An 18,057-nucleotide genomic window follows, 5' to 3' on the forward strand; every position below is an offset into this window, starting at 1 on the left:
ATTATGCATGTCCATGGCATCAAAATCTAGACAATGGTGAAAGCAAAGGAAAGGAGGCTCACTCATCCATAGTACTTCAACCAGAATTCACAGCCCTGACACATGTGTTTGCCAGTGTTTTTTCTATTCCTGTGTTTACATTTTAAAAGTGAAAATGTAGGGCTAAGGTCTAGTTCAGCTTAGAAAACCTATATTACATGTATTCAATCCCCAGCTTTGTTACAAAAATGTAAAACAGAAGTATGCAATGGAGTTTTTAAATTTAAAAAGTCACGGTTCATGTTTATCATGCTACCAAATGATAATCAACCACTAGCTAAAGACAGAACATAATTTATTCAGCTCATCCCTTATCGTGGGACCACAACATTTCCATATTCTCTGTTTTTAACTATTATAATTGACAGTAAAATATGTAACCTTATATTTCATGCAGTGTATATTAAATATTTTAAATTTTATATTAAGAAGTTCCTATTTATGAAAATAATAGAAATGAACTTGCACATTTTTAGAGTTTTCAACAAGATTTTCAGGAAAGTTATTCCCGCCGGAAGAATATGAGCATCCAACTTGTCACATTATATCTCTAAGTAAATTAATTAAGTGTAGTGCTTTGTAATACTATAAAGAAGAAATAGATGGGTGATGTCACACTTTTGTGGTGTGATGGTGTCTAGGGAGAGTTGACTCTGGCAGGCTGCTGGTTTAACAAGGACATTGGATATTTCAGTGAGTAATTCACTGATCTTATAAAGAAAAGTATTCTAATCTGTGGATAAAACATGGCCAACTTGGTGATTTGTATAACAGATCGCCTAACATGACATCACCTTCACTTTCCTGAAGTGACTTTGGATGGATGATGATGCATACTTCTTTTTAACAATGTGCCCGAACTTGCACATACTTGGAGGGCTGGTTGTGATCTGTGTGGACTCCACAGCATCTGAACCGTTCACTTCATGTCTTGATGAGACACCTCTTGGATCTCCTGGAATATCAAGTATTATTGCCTAGAGTGCCTAAACAAGATGCTGATCAATCATAGTGTTCAGGTGGAGAAAGGCAAATTTGCCTTCTGAGGAAGAATTGGGCCTCACTAGTACTATCCATCCTGGTGGAAGTGTGGAGTCCAGTGTGAGAAGAGGGGAGTTCCATTTCAGAAGAAAGATCACAGTGAACCAGGAATGATCTTACAGACTCACATCCTTGGGATCAAAGAGTTCCGAAGAAAGAACCTACCCCCAGCCTTAACATGCATAGAGATGGCCAGTTAGGTGCTGGGCTCTCCTAAGCTTCAGTGGTCATGGGTGCTCTTCCAATTCAGAACCATGTCATCCATCTGTTCACTCTGTCACACACTCTATGATTATGAATAGTGGTGCTTCTGACCGCTTCAGGTCTGGTCTGTGGACTCTTGAGGTCCCAGAGAATCCATCATTATGAGATCTTAACTCCTTCTGGAGTTTGAAATGGAAGTTTGGGGTCCTGCCTTCCTAACATCAGAACGGTTCCTATTGCACAAGGCAGACATTTAGTTAAGTCCCACTTAGTGTGTTGAAAAGAATTTAAAGTGCTTTGGTACTTTGTTATCTTTCCTCTTTCACCATCACGAATCCAGCTTTGGAAAGGTCAGCTCCTTCACTCAGCATAGCACAGAGGTATTTTTGTAGCGTTATGAGTGCTCTCAGGTCTAAGGAGCTTGCTTGGTCACGTTGTCTTCTGGAGAAGCATGAACCATGTTACTTCTCTGTTGTTCACTGAAATGTCTTCCATCTCTGTTTCCCCTGGATCTGAACTCTGCTTTGATTCATGTTTCAGTCAGCTAAAGAATTTACTGTTACTTTTTTCATAGAGAGAGCTGTGGTTGTTTTCTTACGTCAGAGATTGCCAATGTCTGAGAGTATTTATTTGTTGCTGTTGCATACTGGTAGTGTTATAGGTACATAAAAGTCTTTTTTTGTTTAAATATTTTTATGCCATCCACAGCTCTAGAACCAAAGTCTTACACACAACTAACTTTAGTTTAGTTTTTTGGTGTGTAGTGAATGTGTGTGCTCTGAGAGGCTAGGTAGAGGTCAACACTGGGGTTCTTCCTCGATCTCTCCTTCCTTCCTTCCTCCCTCCCTTCCTCCCTCCCTCCCTCCCTTCCTCCCTTCCTTCCTTCTTTCCTTCCTTCCTTCTTTCCTTCCTTCCTTCTTTCCTTCCTTTCTATTTTTGAGAGAATATCTATATGCCATTGTACCTGGATCTCGCCAATTTGCTTAGATTACCTACCCAGACAGTTTTAACAGGATCCTCCTGTCTGTGTTCCCCAGCAGTGAGATTACAAACACTCTGTTGGGCTCAGCTCTTTAGGGCAGGTGCTGGGAATTAAACCCAGGTCCTCGTTCTTGTACAGCAAACATTTCACCACCTGAGCCATCTCTCCAGCCCTGAGTTTAGTTTTTCTCTGGCCCAGATTTTGAAGCTTTTCCCCCACCTGATTCTTGAATTTGATGTCTGGGTTATGTCTACCACTATAAAAAAATTTAAATCTCATTTCTCTTCCAAATTAATTTTTTTTTCAGTTTTCTGGATTGACCCCAAGGGCTTGAATATGCCAGGCAACTGCTCTGCCTTTGAGTTATCTCCCCTTTCTCTGTATCTTCTATTTTTGGAAGTTTAATCTCATTTCCTTGTTCTTTGAATAGCCTCTTTACTTATATTTTGGTTCTCTTGCATGCATTTTTAAAGTTTATTATTTTGTCTTTAACATTTTCATCCACTTATTCATTTTTAAATTTCTGTTACCTAAATAATCCTCTTTAAATCTTCTCATCATCATCTTTTGCTTCCTCTTCCTCTTCTCTGGATTGGCTTGCACTAACACCACTGCATTTTTATCTTGACTTTTTTTTTTTTTTAAGTATTTCATTAAATGTTCTCTTAAAGTGTGTGAGTTTCTACTTCAGCCTGATGGGAAAGGATACTTACCTACTTAAAAGAGAAAGGGTGACTGCTAGCCCAGCCTCAAACTCCTTCCTACCCCCCCCATATCATATAACTATAGAAAAGACCATGCCTCATAGCAACATGGGCTCTCAGTAATAATGAGGGCCATTCCTTTGAGTATCTGTAACTAGCTTGAACTATTGCCTCAAGGAAAAAATGCTTTGTCTCCCATCAGATGAAAGAATATTTGTACATGTTGCCAGTATCCATCAAGCTAAAATTTTGGAAGAGAAAGCACTTCAATTTCTTGAGCTTTTTTCCCCCCTCTTTTGAACTAGTGTCCAAGTACTGAAAGTCTGTCACCTGTGGCTTTTTACATTACACACATAAATTACACTTTAATTAAACTTTACCTCAGACTGCATTCTTAAGTAATCTAGTTTTCTTTTAGCCGTATATGATTGGCAGAAAGTCCACAGTGAATTTTGCAAGTGTTTTTCTCTTTTTTTTTGTCTAGTAATTACTGTAGGGTGTAACTCACACTTCGTGTATGCCAGAATACAAGTGGCTGTAGCTCAGATTTTCCTCCTGAGAGTCAGAAGATTACTAATCTATTATATTGCAGGTTAAACAATCCAAGATTTGACCAATATCTTCCATAAAAGCCAAAGATCTTTTGTAATCAAAATATAATATCAGTGCACTCCCTTGTCTGTAATTTAGTGTGTCTGAGATGGTCACATGCTTCTGAGTAGATGAAGAATCACTGCTTTCATCGTGGAGACTAGAATAGGACATAGCATTAGAGAACGGGAATAAGTTTGACAAATGAGCAGACTTTGAGTCTAATCCTGACTCTGGTATTCACTACTAAGTTTTAATGTAAAACTCACACTTTAAATTTTATTTATTTACTTATTTATTTAATTTTCTCATATAATACATCCTGACTACAGCCTTCCCTCCTCTCAGCCCCCTCTGACCTTGCCTCTCCCCAAGATCCACAGCTCCCTCATTTCCCTTCAGAAAGGAGCAGACCTCCCAGTGATGTCAACCAACCTTGGCATAACAAGACACAATAAGAATAGGCACAGACCCGCATATTAAGGCTCAATGAGGCAACCCAGGAGGAGGAAAAAAGGTTCCACAAATAGGCAAAAAAGTCAGAGATACTACCACTCCAATTGTTAGGAGTCCAACTAAAAACCCCAAGCTAAACTACAGTATGTATGCAGAGGATCTTGTAATGAGTATTTCTGTCCTGTCATTCAGCTCCCAAATAATAACATGGAGACTTTTTACTAATTAAGAAATCTCAGCCCATAGCTTAGGTTTCTTCCTAACTAGCTCTTATAACTTAAATTAACCCATTTCTACTAATTCACATCTCACCCTGTAACTTGTTACCCATCTTTCATTCTGTATGTCCAACTTCTTCTCTGTTTCATTGGTGTCTCCCCTGCATCTCTCTTATCTCCTCTACAACATTTCCTCCTTTGCGTCTAAATAAAAAGGAAAGGTTTTAACTCTAACATCATAAGGCTATATACAATAAGAGCAAATGTCAGGTGAAAAGTATACTCACAATGCCTAGTCCATTTGTATTTGGCACATTCAGAGAATATGTCTTATCTATCATATCTTAATGAGTACAAATTTTTATACCTAAACCATTTTTAGTATAACTTGTATTGCCATCCTAAAAGTATCTTTTTAGACCTAAAAACATCTTCTTAGATAAACACCTTAAACTTTTATGTTTTTCAATCTTATAAACTTTACATCTCTTATGTAAGTTTTTTAAAAAATTTCATAACAAGGAAAACTGTAGCTATAACTATCTCATTTTCAACTCCATCAGAGACCCGAGAAGGATATAATGTTACCTGAGTAAACAGGAAGTGCAGAGCAAACAACTTTCAAAACTATAGAAACAACAGAGACACCTGGCTGTCTGAACAATCACCTAGGGTTCCTCTGTAACATTGAGGAATTAATCTTTGACTTATGGGCCTAGAATATCTGATAGACTTTTCTGTGAAGCAGCAATTTTGAAGGACTGTCCTCCCTTTTCTTGGCAAAGTTTGACAGTTGCCTTCCTCTATGCCCTTCTTTTCCAGATTGCAGGTATACTATCAATAGTTGAGCAAGGTGGTTTCTTGCCCAGTGGCTAACTTTGCCTTAATAAAGCAGACTCCATATGGATATTTTCATCCTTCCTACAATAAATTTGTGCTATGAGAAGCAGACATAGCTCACTGTCATCCAAAGTTTTATGTTATTTAAGCATTTTAAATGTCATATTCTATGGGTCTTTGATAGGTTTGGAGACTATCATCCATTTAAAACATATCTCTGTTTGACCTTAAAGACATACCTAGCATGACCATAAGTTTGATTATTATAAATGACTAAATACTTATCTTTATTTCTTAATTATCTTAAATAGTTTTTTTTTCTTTTTGGTTTTTCGAGACAGGGTTTCTCTGTGGTTTTGGAGCCTGTCCTGAAACTAGCTCTTGTAGACCAGGCTGGTCTCGAACTCACAGAGATCCTCCTGCCTCTGCCTCCCGAGTGCTGGGATTAAAGGCGTGCGCCACCACCGCCCGGCTTCTTAAATAGTTTATAATAATAACTTTCAAGGACTAGAAATTTGCATTGTCAAATGAGCTGCATAGGTATAATACCTTAAACAAAAATAGAAACATACATGCAATATGACAAAAAAACCTTAAATTTGTAACAGTAAACAAAAATATCTTAAATAAGAGTAGAAAACAATAGAGTATGTTCAAACAAAAATTACCTTAAATTTGTATCCATTTGTATCAGTTTTCTCAAAATTCTGCATCCAGAACAACTTCAAAGCTACTACAAAAATCCGTTCCAATGTAAAATATTAGAGACTAGTAGTTGTTCAAGAGTAGACTCAATGATCCATCCCTTTATCCCACCATTTCTATATTATATTCCCCTTTTTCTTCCAGAAAGAGGTCCCTGAATCTAATCTCTATTTTTCAGCTTTTTTTTTCCTGACCACAACTGATAACAACCTGTAACAAACCTCTCTAAACAATGATAAACCATAAACCACCCCACCTCTTGGGAATGAGGACATCATGTTCTCCAGACTGCTTCCTATTGTGTGGCAGCATCATCACCTTTAGGGGACCCTGAGAAAACTGGCATAATGGTTAAGTACCGGAAGAGGTAGCTTTATTATTATTATTATTATTATTATTATTATTATTATTATTATTTTTGTTTGGTCTATGTGTGATGAGAACGTGGAGAGCTTATCTGAAGTCTTGGCTGAATAGTCTGTGAGGCTGGACCATCTCAGAAGTTGTTCTGGATGCAGAATTTCGAGGAAACTGCAACAGAGGCATTCTGAGGCTGAATCACCTGGGCTATTTGTCTTTATTGGTGTCTAGTTTTTTTTTTTTTTTTTGAAAACACATAAAACTTTAAAGGCCCAGTTATTGGCCGTACAACTCTTTATTACAACAACCACAGCTCTATATCTTCACACAGTGTGAAAATATCCACAACAGGACCTAGTGCAGACCCATTCAGGCTCTGTGGTTGTCACTTTAGTCTCTGTGACCCTATGAACCCTCTGTAGTTGACTCGATGGGCCATCTTCTTGTAAAACCTCTGACTTCTATAATCTATCCTCTCCATCTTCTGTAAGGATCCGTTCGTGTCGCTGAATGTTTGACTGTAAATCCAGAGAAGTTAGGTGAAGAGGGGGGGTTTAGGTAGGATGTATATATCTTCCTGGGAAGGGGAAACAAAATAGGTTTTGTAGATGGACTTGGGACAGGAGACATGAGAACAGGAAGTATCAGGTAGGGGAGGGAAGTATGAGCAAGATAGTACAGGGAGAGTTAAATGAAATAGGTGGGCATTTAGGAGGCAATGTGGAAACCTAGTGCAGTGGAAACATCCTAGGACTTAGGAGACTGACCCTAGCTAGCAAGGATTCCTACTAATGGATAAAAAGGAACCTGAACCAGCCTTCTGTGACCAGACTAGACTTCCAGTGACGGTAACTGGAACACCAACCCAGCCACAAAATCTGTGACCCACAACCTGCTCTGCCTGAAAGATGTGCTGGTGACTCAGACCCGCTGGGGAGTGCCCAACTGATCTCACCTGAGGCCCACACCACAAGAAGGAGCCCATGCCGACACTGCCTAAAAGGCCAGGATCCAGAAGTGGGATGGCTCAGACCTTGGGTAGAAACAAACACAGTCACATAAACGTCAGGGAAATGATTCCTAATGAATCTGCTACATTCATAGCATCAGTGCCTAGCCCAGTCATCCTCAGAGAGGCTTCCTCCAGCAGCTGATGAAAGCAGATACAGAAATACACATATTTTAATACATTTATAAAGATAAAATTGCTAGTGACAGTCAGCCAGCTGAATCTGTCAATCTGTAGGCTCCACCTCAGGCCATTTCCCTTTCTCCTGAGTACCCCAGTTCAAGCCAGAGGATACTTTCCTCTTTATCTCTTCAAGTCGTAGCTAGTTATGTCAACTCACTCTCAGGCTAGACTTCAATGTTTTAGATTCTAAGATTAGCCAAGTACTTGAACCTTGCTCATTCTACAAGGGAAGACTCTCATACGCCTTTCATAAGGGTCCATACACAGAGTTTGTGATGTAGGATGTGATGTTATTGACTGCCCCAATAGTGATGATCAACTGGTGTCAGAAAAGCTGACACCAGGAGAGATTTGCAGTTAAGAACCCATGGTTGTGACACATGTTCCTAAGTTTCACGTAAAAACTTCTTCTAAACCCTAAGCTTTCCTGTCTGTTGTTATGCCCTTTCCAGAATGTTGTCTCAGAGTTGCCAGCTGGCACACTGACTTACAAGCCCCATGTCTGTATCCAACTACATTCAAAAACAAGAAGTACATAAAGTAGAATTTGACAGGCACTCTTTTTTTTTTTCTGAGAGAAAGAGTCAGTATTTCTTTCTTTATAGGTTTTCCCTAAGGTCTTTGGCCAGAGCCCAAAAGGCAACAAAGAATAAATTATACAATTCCCTCTGCTTCCAGTTTGAGAAAAGATGAGAGAAAGGAGCAGAAATGCCTGCTGTACCTCTTCTGAAGATATTTGCCATAGCAGTCAGGAATTTTTCCTCCAGCCCTCAATCCCACCCATACCAATTAACCCCCTTTGCCACATTATAAGTTATTTACTTGTACATGTTAGAGGAATGATTTCTTTGTTGGATGTTAGCTAGTGACAGTATACACAACTCTCATATTTTTTCCACGGAGCAATGATGACCGACACTTGTACAACCATTGAATGTTCATTGTTTCCATAATCTTCATTAAAGCACGTTGAGATTCAAATTTTTGGAACACTCAGATATTAGAAATGAGGAAGCTAAAATTGTGACCAGACAACCAAGGGTTGGTAAATGGTGTTTCTTGGCTCCATGCCTAAGCTTTCTGCAAGGCCTTTCACTTTGTTCAAAAGCTTTACACCAAAGGAAAACATTAGCGAGTTTTCTCTCTCTTCATGATAGGATAACCTTCTAATACACACTTGGGTGCAGAGACATGTGTAAGCCTCTACATCCAATTCAAAACTCTAAGACCCATTTGGGAGAAGCAATAACATTTTATAAAAGGGGATGTTCTTATGATCCAGCGATCTTTCTGTATTCCCATTAGAGGTATTTAAAACAAGAAGGTAAAACAAATTATAATCGCCGAAGTGTAGTTAGCACTATTGATATCAACAGAACTATGAGAATCATTTAAATGTCAGTGAATTAAGAACCAGATCATGGATTATATTCAAGATAAATGGGAATCTATTAAAAGTATTACAATTTCCCTTAATAGATAGATAGATAGATAGATAGATAGATAGATAGATAGTATTACCGTTGATCAAAATTCCTAACTAGCTAATGGAGTCCCATAGTACATTAAAAATATAACATAATCAAGAGACATTTATCAGAGGGATGCAATAATAGTTTCTTTTTTGAAGAAAACACATTTAAGACAAGGTACACATAAAAATATCCTTAGTCTGATGGAAAAGCAACTGATCAAATTCAATAAACATGATTGGTAGAAAGTATTTTGTAGGAAATAATGACAGTTTCTTATGACAAATAAAACCCATGTATTTTAGTATTGGGGTCGTAGTCTTTCTCCCACTTAGCTAAGGACAAGGAAGGACACCCATCACTTCTACTTTGCTTAATAATGTTGGTTTTATAGATAGCATAGCCAGAGAAAAATGTTTAGAGGATGAGAATTAGGAAAGAGAAATTAAGAGACATATTTATCAAAGAAAGTCAGCTTTGAAAATAAAAATCAAAACTGAATTTAAGCAATAAGAGAATTCAGTAAGATGGTTGAGTATAAATTTAACAATAAAAACCTGTAATCTAGCTGGATGGTGGTTGCCCATGCCTTTAATCTCCTGCGCTCAGGAGGCAGAGTCAGGTGAATCTCTGTGAGTTCAAGGCCAGCCTGGTCTACAAAGCAAGTTTTAGGATAGCCAGAGCTGATACACAGAGAAACCCTTTCTCAAACAAAAAACCCGTTATATATACATTGTATACATTGTGTGTGTGTGTGTATACAATGACATGTTATAAACTAACAGGCAAGGGAAATTCCATTTATTCTAGCAACAGATAAAAAGGAATTAAAGAAAAAATGAATGACTTGTTAGGGAAAATTTTTTAAATTACTAAATCATAAATATCAAAAGTGGGCATATGTATTTGGAAAGGCTAGGATAAATTTACATGGTAAAGTATTATTCTTTTAACAACAATCTGTATGTGTAAGTCAAGCAAGATAGAAATGCCAGCAGCTGAGGGTTGTTGATTCGAGCTAAACAGTTGATTCTCACCTCGTTTGGAAAAGCGTTAGATCCACATAGCCATCAAAACTCTGACAAAGAGAAAAGCAATAGCTGATGCCTACTTTGAGTTTTCTAAATAAACCAATGTAGTTCTGGTGAACAGACATTCAATCCAGCAGGCTAGAAGGAAAAGCCTTGAAGTAGATCCAAGTACAGCTGGAGACCGAGTCCATGTTGGTCCATCTCCCATCGCCAAGGGAAGATAGACTCCTCAACGATGCTGTTGGAGCAACTGCAACATAATAAGCTTAGTTCTTAGATATTACACCATATATAAGAATAAACTGCAATTTGGTTTAAAGTTATAAATATAAGGGAAAAAAACCCAAAGAGCATGGAGTCATCCCTTCATAAACATGAGGTGAGAGACAGTTTTTTAGGAGTGAAAAGAATTCAGAAACAATAAAAAAAATCTTACTTAAATTGTAAAAATTCTTTCCATTGTAAAACTATAGCCAAGAATATCTATAATTTATGCATAAAAGTCAAATAATAAACAGACAGACAAACAGAAAACTGGAGATTAAAAAGTCCTCAAACTTGATAGCAGACTTGTTTTTCACAAGAAAACAAAAAGCGATGTTTTGACAGGTGTAAGTTTGTTCAGCTGCTCTGTATGAGTAAAAACCATCCCGCTCATCAGAAGGGCAGAGCCTGGGAAGATGAGGAGCCTGACTTCTGTGCTGTGTTGCCTTGATCTGGGTCTGAGCTCCAAGACTATGCACTGTGTAAGTTTTCTGAAGCGTTATCCTTTAGGTTTGTGTCATCTTTTGTAAGGACATTATATATATTTAAGGTCTAAAAATTAGCCTTGGGATTCTGATTCCCTGACTTATCAGATGGGCACAAATACAAGTTTGGCAGCATCCTCTTTTGGCAGGACTGTAAAAAAAGCAGGCACTCAGGAGAGAAATCTGGTAATGTTTAAAAGAATCACTTATGGTCTTACCTTCTGACCCGGGTGTTCTGTTTCAGATGACGGTGCATCTCCCAAACAGGAGAGAGCCAAGTGGTGCTTTTGTCTGTGTAAGGATGGGAAAGAAACAGAAAATAAGATGGAAGCTGATGAAAAGTGGTATCCGTAGGGATGTGAAGGAGAGAGATTGAAATAGAAGAGGGATTTCCCTCAGAAGGCTTCTCTAGAGCAGTTTGAGTTTCAAAACATGACATTTTATCATGTTTAAATAATAAAATTAAACCAAAAGAGAAGAGTATAGAGTCCCTAAATTTAGAAAAAAACTGAAACAAAGGAAGCTAACGATTATTAATCTGGAAGCATAATCACACAAGGAGTCGGCTTATTCTGCGTGGACATTCTAGCACAGTATCGATTTCAAGGCCCCCAAAATTCCAGTCTAAGGACAAAATTCCTGTGAGGAAAATTCCAACTTTATTCCACATTTTTGTTTTTATAATAGTTTGATTATAGTATAAAGCAATACATCGATTTGTTAATAATTCTGGAAACATGATTTTTAATGGAAAAGATAAATGTAAAGGCAGTAATGAAAATCTACAATATTAAGTTTCAACTGGAAATAGCAATATGTGTTTATGATTTTGTCAGCATAAGAAGCTCTGATAGCTGAAAGGCCATGCCAGCAATGATGTCTGTTGCCTCACACTGATTTCTAGGTTGCTTCACATCAAGTCTGGCCAGAATTTCCACAGCAAGCCTGGGATACCTGCTATCTCAGAACATCATCAAGCGTTCCAAGGTCAACAGGGTCAGTGTGAGCAGACACTGCCTGGAAGGACTTCTCAGTGACTGGGCAGGAGATGGCTCTTGATGCACCTAACATACGGAGCCTTGAGAGTAGTGTTATCCTGCAGGGATTAGATGGCATAGGCAACCGTCATTTATTCTGCCCTTGGTCTTACTATACCAACTTTTCATGAAATAATTGATCTAGGAAATGATTTGTACCTAAAATTTCTAGGTGAAGGCTACCAAGGTATTACAACAGCTAAAGACATTTATTTACCACTTGCTTTTTCTCACTGGAAACTTCCCACAGAGTGCCAACTCCAGCAAGTTGTCCTTTGACCTCAGTAGGAACATAGACTTGTACGTACAAACTACCTAGCTAGCCCTCCTTCTCCCTCCCTCCGTCTCTCTCTCTCTCTCTCTCTCTCTCTCTCTCTCTCTCTCTCTCTCTCTCTCTCCCCCCCCCCCCCCCCCTCCCTCCCTCTGTGTGTATATGTGTGTCTCTCTCACACACATACATGCACACATGCATGCTGCACCTGAGCAATAAATAAGATAAATACATCTAAAAATTGTTAAAGCACCTAATCGGCAATGAAGTTTAAAACCAACACCAGACAAGGACATTCTCAGCATCACAAAGTATAATCCAACATTGGTGGCTAATTTCTCATGGAGACATCTGTGTGATCACCTATCTTGGTGATCAAAGTCGGCAACTAAACAGTGAGAAACTGGATCACTTATTTCCTGACATGTTAATGCTGGAAGCACACGCCTCACCACTCACGTGTTCCTTCCTAACCTCTTGAGCCAAACTCTCATCAAACCTTAGACACAATGTCATTTGTGGGGGTGACAGAAACTAGAGGCACAAATTTGATGATGCCCAAGGGAGCTGTCCAGGAAATCCAGGAAAGAGATGCGGTAAGCCCTGGCATGGGTGGTAAGGTCTCTATGGGAAAGATGAATGCTAGGGGTGATGGCAGTGGTCTTAAGAAGGCATCCCCATACACACCATGATGAGTCCTTCAGGAGACAGCACTGCTTGTACACTACAGGCCTCGCAGAACATAGAACGAGGCTAACAGTGGGGGGAACGATTCAGCTGTGTCTCTGAGGGTGACAACAGAGTGCTTCTTGGGTGGCCACCTGGTCGTTACAAACACCATAGATTGTGATTGGCTCACGGACAGAGGTTCTTGTGTTTAGTCACGGACTGTGCTCTCAAATCTGTTGCTGACATTTCTAAATGTAGTCAATGAATGTTTAGGTTCTATTGTGTTGGAGGCTTAACTGACTGGGAGATAGTACTGGCATTCCAACCCCACGCTGCAAAATGCTGACCATTCTATGTGGACCCTACATGCATATCAGAAGAGACTGGCTCCATTCAAAGCAATGTTTATGTGTGTGGTAAATGTGTAGTGGTTTTGTATATGTGTGTATGCATTTTTGTTAGTATAAGCATATGCATGTGCGCACGTGAGTGGGTGTGGTCATACATTTGGAGGCCAGAAGTGGACCCTGGGTACCTTTCTTTAGCCACTCTTCACATTATTTTGAGACCAGGTCTGTCACTGAACTTGAAATTCATTGACTTGGCTATGCTGGTTGGTCAATTAATTCAGAGACCCGTCTCTCTTGTCTGCATCACCCAGTGCTGGAGTTGCAGGAATCCGCTATCATGTCCAGTTTTAGTTAGATGCTGGGGATCCAAACTCAAGTCCATGCTCATACCACAAGCTCTTTGACCACTGAGCCACCTCTCCATCCTCACATTAACTCCCTTTATAAACAGTATATTACAAACGTGTATTTTTTTCTTTTTGTAGCCCCTCCTACCTTTAAATGCATGTAATCTTTTCATTCATTGTTTGTTTTACTCTTGTAAGCTGTTTCATAACTTTTCTGGAATATATGTATCCTGAAATAGGCAGGATATATGTAAGTATATAAAATGAGGTCATGATTGTATTTCTATACCACCTCATAGAAACTCCAAGTGTAATGCTAATAGTGATACTGTTTTGACAAAATAGGTATCATTATTGATAATGCCTTATTGTGAAGCAAATAATTTTATATACAGAATTTGCATAAAGAGCACGCATCCTAAATGAGCATCTTTTGTGCAGCCTAAGGCTCATTCAGGAGAGATCATTAGTTGGCCACCCATTTTCCTTGTGGTGCTGGGATTGAACCCATGCCAGGAGGGTCCTCTGCTCACTTTTGAAATACATTTTCTAAGGTCGTGTTCTCAGTTCCCATTCTGCTCAAGCAGCACTAGTGTCCTGAGTTTTGAACTGACCATGGCCCAGAGGCTTTACAAAATACCAAGACTGCTTAGCTTTAAGAGATACAACACAGCATACCTAGAGACTTCTGGCTCAGATATAGTTGTAAGACTCAGGATATTTTCCTCTCGCCATGCACCTTTAGTGCATGAAGTTTCTAGAGGAGACAGAAAGCAAGTAAGCAAGTTTGCTTTATGAGTCCTTTACTCTGGAGGTTCCTTGACCTCTGTCCTTACTGCCCCAGGCTCCTCAGACTACACACAGAGTGCCCTCTGTCAACAGAACAAATAACTGTGAAGGTTTTCCAGGCAGTGAGTGTAGGTGCTTGGTCTACATGTCTGCAGTGAGTGCTGTCTTATGGGATATTTCTTTAATTCCTTGATTTAATGCTCCAGGATACCAACCAAAGGGAAGTCATTCTTTGTCTGACTAAACAAATTATCATAAGCAACTGTGAAACCCACATGTCTTCCTCATGTTGGTAGCCTAAGCCTGGGGTTTAGCATGTAGTTGTTCACTGGCAAGAAGTCACCTCATGAACTGTCAAGTTTAACTTCTAAATTTTATTTATTTTTTTTTTGCCACAGTTGGATGTTTGATGTGAATAAAGTCAATAGAGAACATATGATCTGCAATCATTTTAAAGTAATTTATTTAATAATTTATATCAAAGCCTTTGGGATCTGTGCTAATGAAAGTTGTAATGGTTTTAACATAAAAGCCCTTAACGTTTTTCTTTGAATCCACATTTCAGATTGTTTGAATACATTTTGCTCTATAAGGATGGAGTGATGTTTCAGATTGAACAAGCCACCAAACAGTGTGCAAAGATCTCCTTGACAGAACCCTGGGACCCTCTCGACATTCCCCAGAATTCTACCTTTGAAGATCAGTACTCCATTGGGGGGCCACAGGAGCAGATCACAGTCCAGGAGTGGTCTGACAGAAAGACAGCCAGATCCTGTAAGGATGGAAGAATTCATCCTTCCTTCATTTTAGGGTGTATGTTGGGGGCATATTGTCTTCTTCTAAGTCCCTTCAGCAAGGTAGTTGTTAGGGAACTTGCATACTTAGATGAGTTTTAAAGCCCACGTAAGTCCTCTTGTGTTGTTTGCAACTATGTGTAACTGCTTTCTTAGTGGGTTATTGGAACACCTCTGTCTTCTAGCATTACTTTTCATGTCTCTGGCACTTTGAAATTTATGGCCTCACCCTTTGCTGTAGACTTTTCATGATCTCCATGAGGACTGTGACCTGAAAGAAATTCTTTCCAAGAATACCCCTGAATTAGATACCAACATTTCCTTCCCCACCATCCCTTCCTAAAGCCACAATGTCCAGACCTACTCCATTATTCTGAATACAAACAGGCCTGCTTTAAGACAAAGCAATTCCTTTTAATTCTGAAGTTGTTTTGAAACACAAAGAGTAGACATTCAGTCTGTAAGAAATAGCGTGGAATTTAACCAAAACATTAACCACATTGTCATATGGTCCAGAGCATCCAGCTCTGAAGATAGAGTCAGAAGAATGATTACGAAGACTCACAGAGTTATTTGTACAGCTCTGTTTATAGTGGGTTCATCCCTAGTATCCAACTGTCAGAAACAACCCAGATACCATCAGCAGATAAGTGGATAAGCAAAATGCGATGATGTCTTTGGTAGACTAGTGTTCATCCTTTGAAAGGAAGGGATATGACTTCTGGCATGTGTAATAAATTAATGAATTTTGAGGATATTATATTAAGGGAAATAAGCCAGTCACAAATGATAAATACTGTGTACATGAAGTACCTAAATCAGTATCAGTCAGTCAGTAGCATGCTGGTTGCAAGGGATTGGAGGAGAGGAAGATGGGAAGCCACTGAACAAGTTTCAGTTTGGGAAAGTTGCAAAGTAAGCGGTGATAATTGTAAAACAATGTGAATGCGTCCAAAATGCATCCTTACAAGGCTAAAAGGTGCCTCTTATGTTCATTATATTTTATCACAAAAAGAAATGTACAGGAGTTTTGCCTATCTTCTCTCTGAAAAGGTCAACTTTTTTCCTCTTTAGATGAAACCTGGATCGGCGTTTATACAGCCAAGGATTGTTACCCTGTCCAGGAGACTTTCATCAGGAATTACACTGTGGTCCTGTCCACTCGGTTTTTTGATGTGCAGCTAGGAATTAAGGACCCCTCTGTGTTCATTCCACCGAGTACGTGCCAGACAGCACAGCCAGAGAAGATAAGGGAGGACTGCTCCTGGTGAACTTGCTGGGACAGAAGCAACCACCTCGCACCTTAGTGAGTCTGTCTGGAAATGGATTAGAGACTGCTTTGGATGCAACTCTTCAATGGAAATAGATCACTTTAGGAGGATAAACACAGATGTGGGGTTTCTTGTACATCTGATGCCAATTGCTCAGCTCCATTTTCAGTGGAGAACTCCTGTTAGCCTCAACTGCCTGACAACGACACTTTGCACTTCTAATGCCATCTGGGGCCACCCTTTCTCTGTGCAGGTGTGTAGTCCATGCAGTAGAGAAGGAAGGGATTGAGAGTAGGTACAAGGAGTTTGCCTCTGCCGGGATGAATGCTTTATTACTGCTACCAAGAACTGAAGGTGATAATAAAGTATAGAATGATTTAGTTCAATTCTCTCCTTATAAAGGAAGTCCCTTGCTTGCACCAGGATGGCAACAGTTCCCGCTGACCCCACCCCTACCTCTGGCTACTGAAAAGAATGATCCTTTAAGATTCCTTCCAGACTTGAATTTTGTGGCATGACCCAATGAATGTAGATGCTCTGCAAGGAAGCAGAAGTTTATAATAGGGAGTAATGATTGCTCTGAAAGGAAAAGCAAGCTTTAAGCAGGAGGCTTAGGCAATCTTAGTATTCCCACGTGAGATGAAGTGAGAGCTGGGTGTGCTGCTTTGCTAGAGAACTGATTAGTGAGGTGAACCTTCATATATTTTCTAGTGGGAGACAGGCTCCTAAAACAGCACTGAGCTGGGAGGCCCCCGAAGTCGGGACTAGAATTCTCTTTTACGCTTAACTCCTTTAAGTACTAAATGCACTATGCCTGCTCTTGCCTTGACTCTCCTGGAACTCTATTTCACTAAACCTGTGTCAGTATGACCTCTGCTCATGCTTCTAAGGTCAGCTCACATGTGACCTGTACAAGCTGCTCCCACGCCTGCATTCATTGCACCTTGCAGTTTGGCATGCCCTGCTCACAATACTCATTATGCTGTGTGAGGATTTCCTGGTGACTGGAAACTGCTCTCCACTATCCTGGCTAAGAGCTCCTTGAGTACGGGTACCATGTTCTTTCTGTTTACTTTAATATCTCCAGCACCAAGCAAGTGCCTGGCACGTAGTCAGTGCCCTCAGCGTTTGTAGAGGAGCTCACCAACTGTTGGTGTTCAGTGTCCTCATCTATTAATCAGGGTTGGGTTCTCTGATTGCTAGGAAGACTTATTATTTGAGATTCTTCTATAACTGTGTTTCATTTGGCTATGTATCAAAAGAAATGTGTGATGCTTGCTTTATGCTGAAAACCATCTACAATGTAATTTATTACACACTTAAACAAGTTTAATGACATCTAACAAATTGCTCTTTCATGTGTTCGTTTCTGTAATAAATATGGATGAACTCAATTATAAGGAAGTGAAAACTCTTCTGTAATTAGTAAATAAAATACTTCCCATAAAAAAAAAAAACAGATTGGTTATCCTCTCTTCAGAGCCTACTAAGTCTCATCTTCTCTAACGTCCAGTCTTCAGTGGCCTGGCTCAGAAGGAAGTTTCAAAGCCAGTCTTGATCTGTTTTTCTCCCTCAGTCTTCACCGCTGATCAGGACCCCAGCTAATGTGAGAATGTAGTTCTTACAGCTGACATTTGCATCCATCTCCTCGGTTATCCTGAGATCTGCGTTCTTGCCATCCTTGGTGTTGGGAGGAGTATTTTCACCTGCTAGCATTCCTCTGGTCTATTTTCTAGGGACTGCCCTGTTCTCATTATCTGTAATACATTCATAATTATAAACCATCACCAAGCACCTGCCCTCTACAGTAGCTATTCTGATTCCTGGAATCACAAAGGAGAAGTGGAGGCCAGCCAAAGACCAAGAATGTCACTGCGGCATCCCAAGAGTTCTAGCCTACAAAGAATTTGTGACAGTATCTGCCTGCTTCCCATATCCCCACCCA

The 18,057-nt window shown here is 39.6% G+C and overlaps 1 protein-coding gene across 1 annotated transcript in view; it reads left to right on the forward strand.

The window, feature by feature from the left end:
• The window catches only part of Epdr1 (ependymin related 1), a 29,960-nt gene extending 12,410 nt beyond the window's left edge, over positions 1-17,550 (forward strand). The window contains exons 2-3 of the mRNA XM_050142545.1: positions 14,613-14,821; positions 15,916-17,550. Coding sequence (XP_049998502.1) covers positions 14,613-14,821; positions 15,916-16,112 — 406 coding nt within the window. The 3' untranslated portion in view covers positions 16,113-17,550. The remainder of the gene's footprint in view (positions 1-14,612; positions 14,822-15,915) is intronic.
• Positions 17,551-18,057: the final 507 nt, after the last annotated feature.

This window comes from Alexandromys fortis, unplaced genomic scaffold (genome assembly GCF_014885135.2).
Source record: "Alexandromys fortis isolate MF-2015 unplaced genomic scaffold, M_Fortis_MF-2015_v1.1 scaffold_5, whole genome shotgun sequence".
NCBI classification, from domain to species: Eukaryota; Metazoa; Chordata; class Mammalia; order Rodentia; family Cricetidae; genus Alexandromys; species Alexandromys fortis.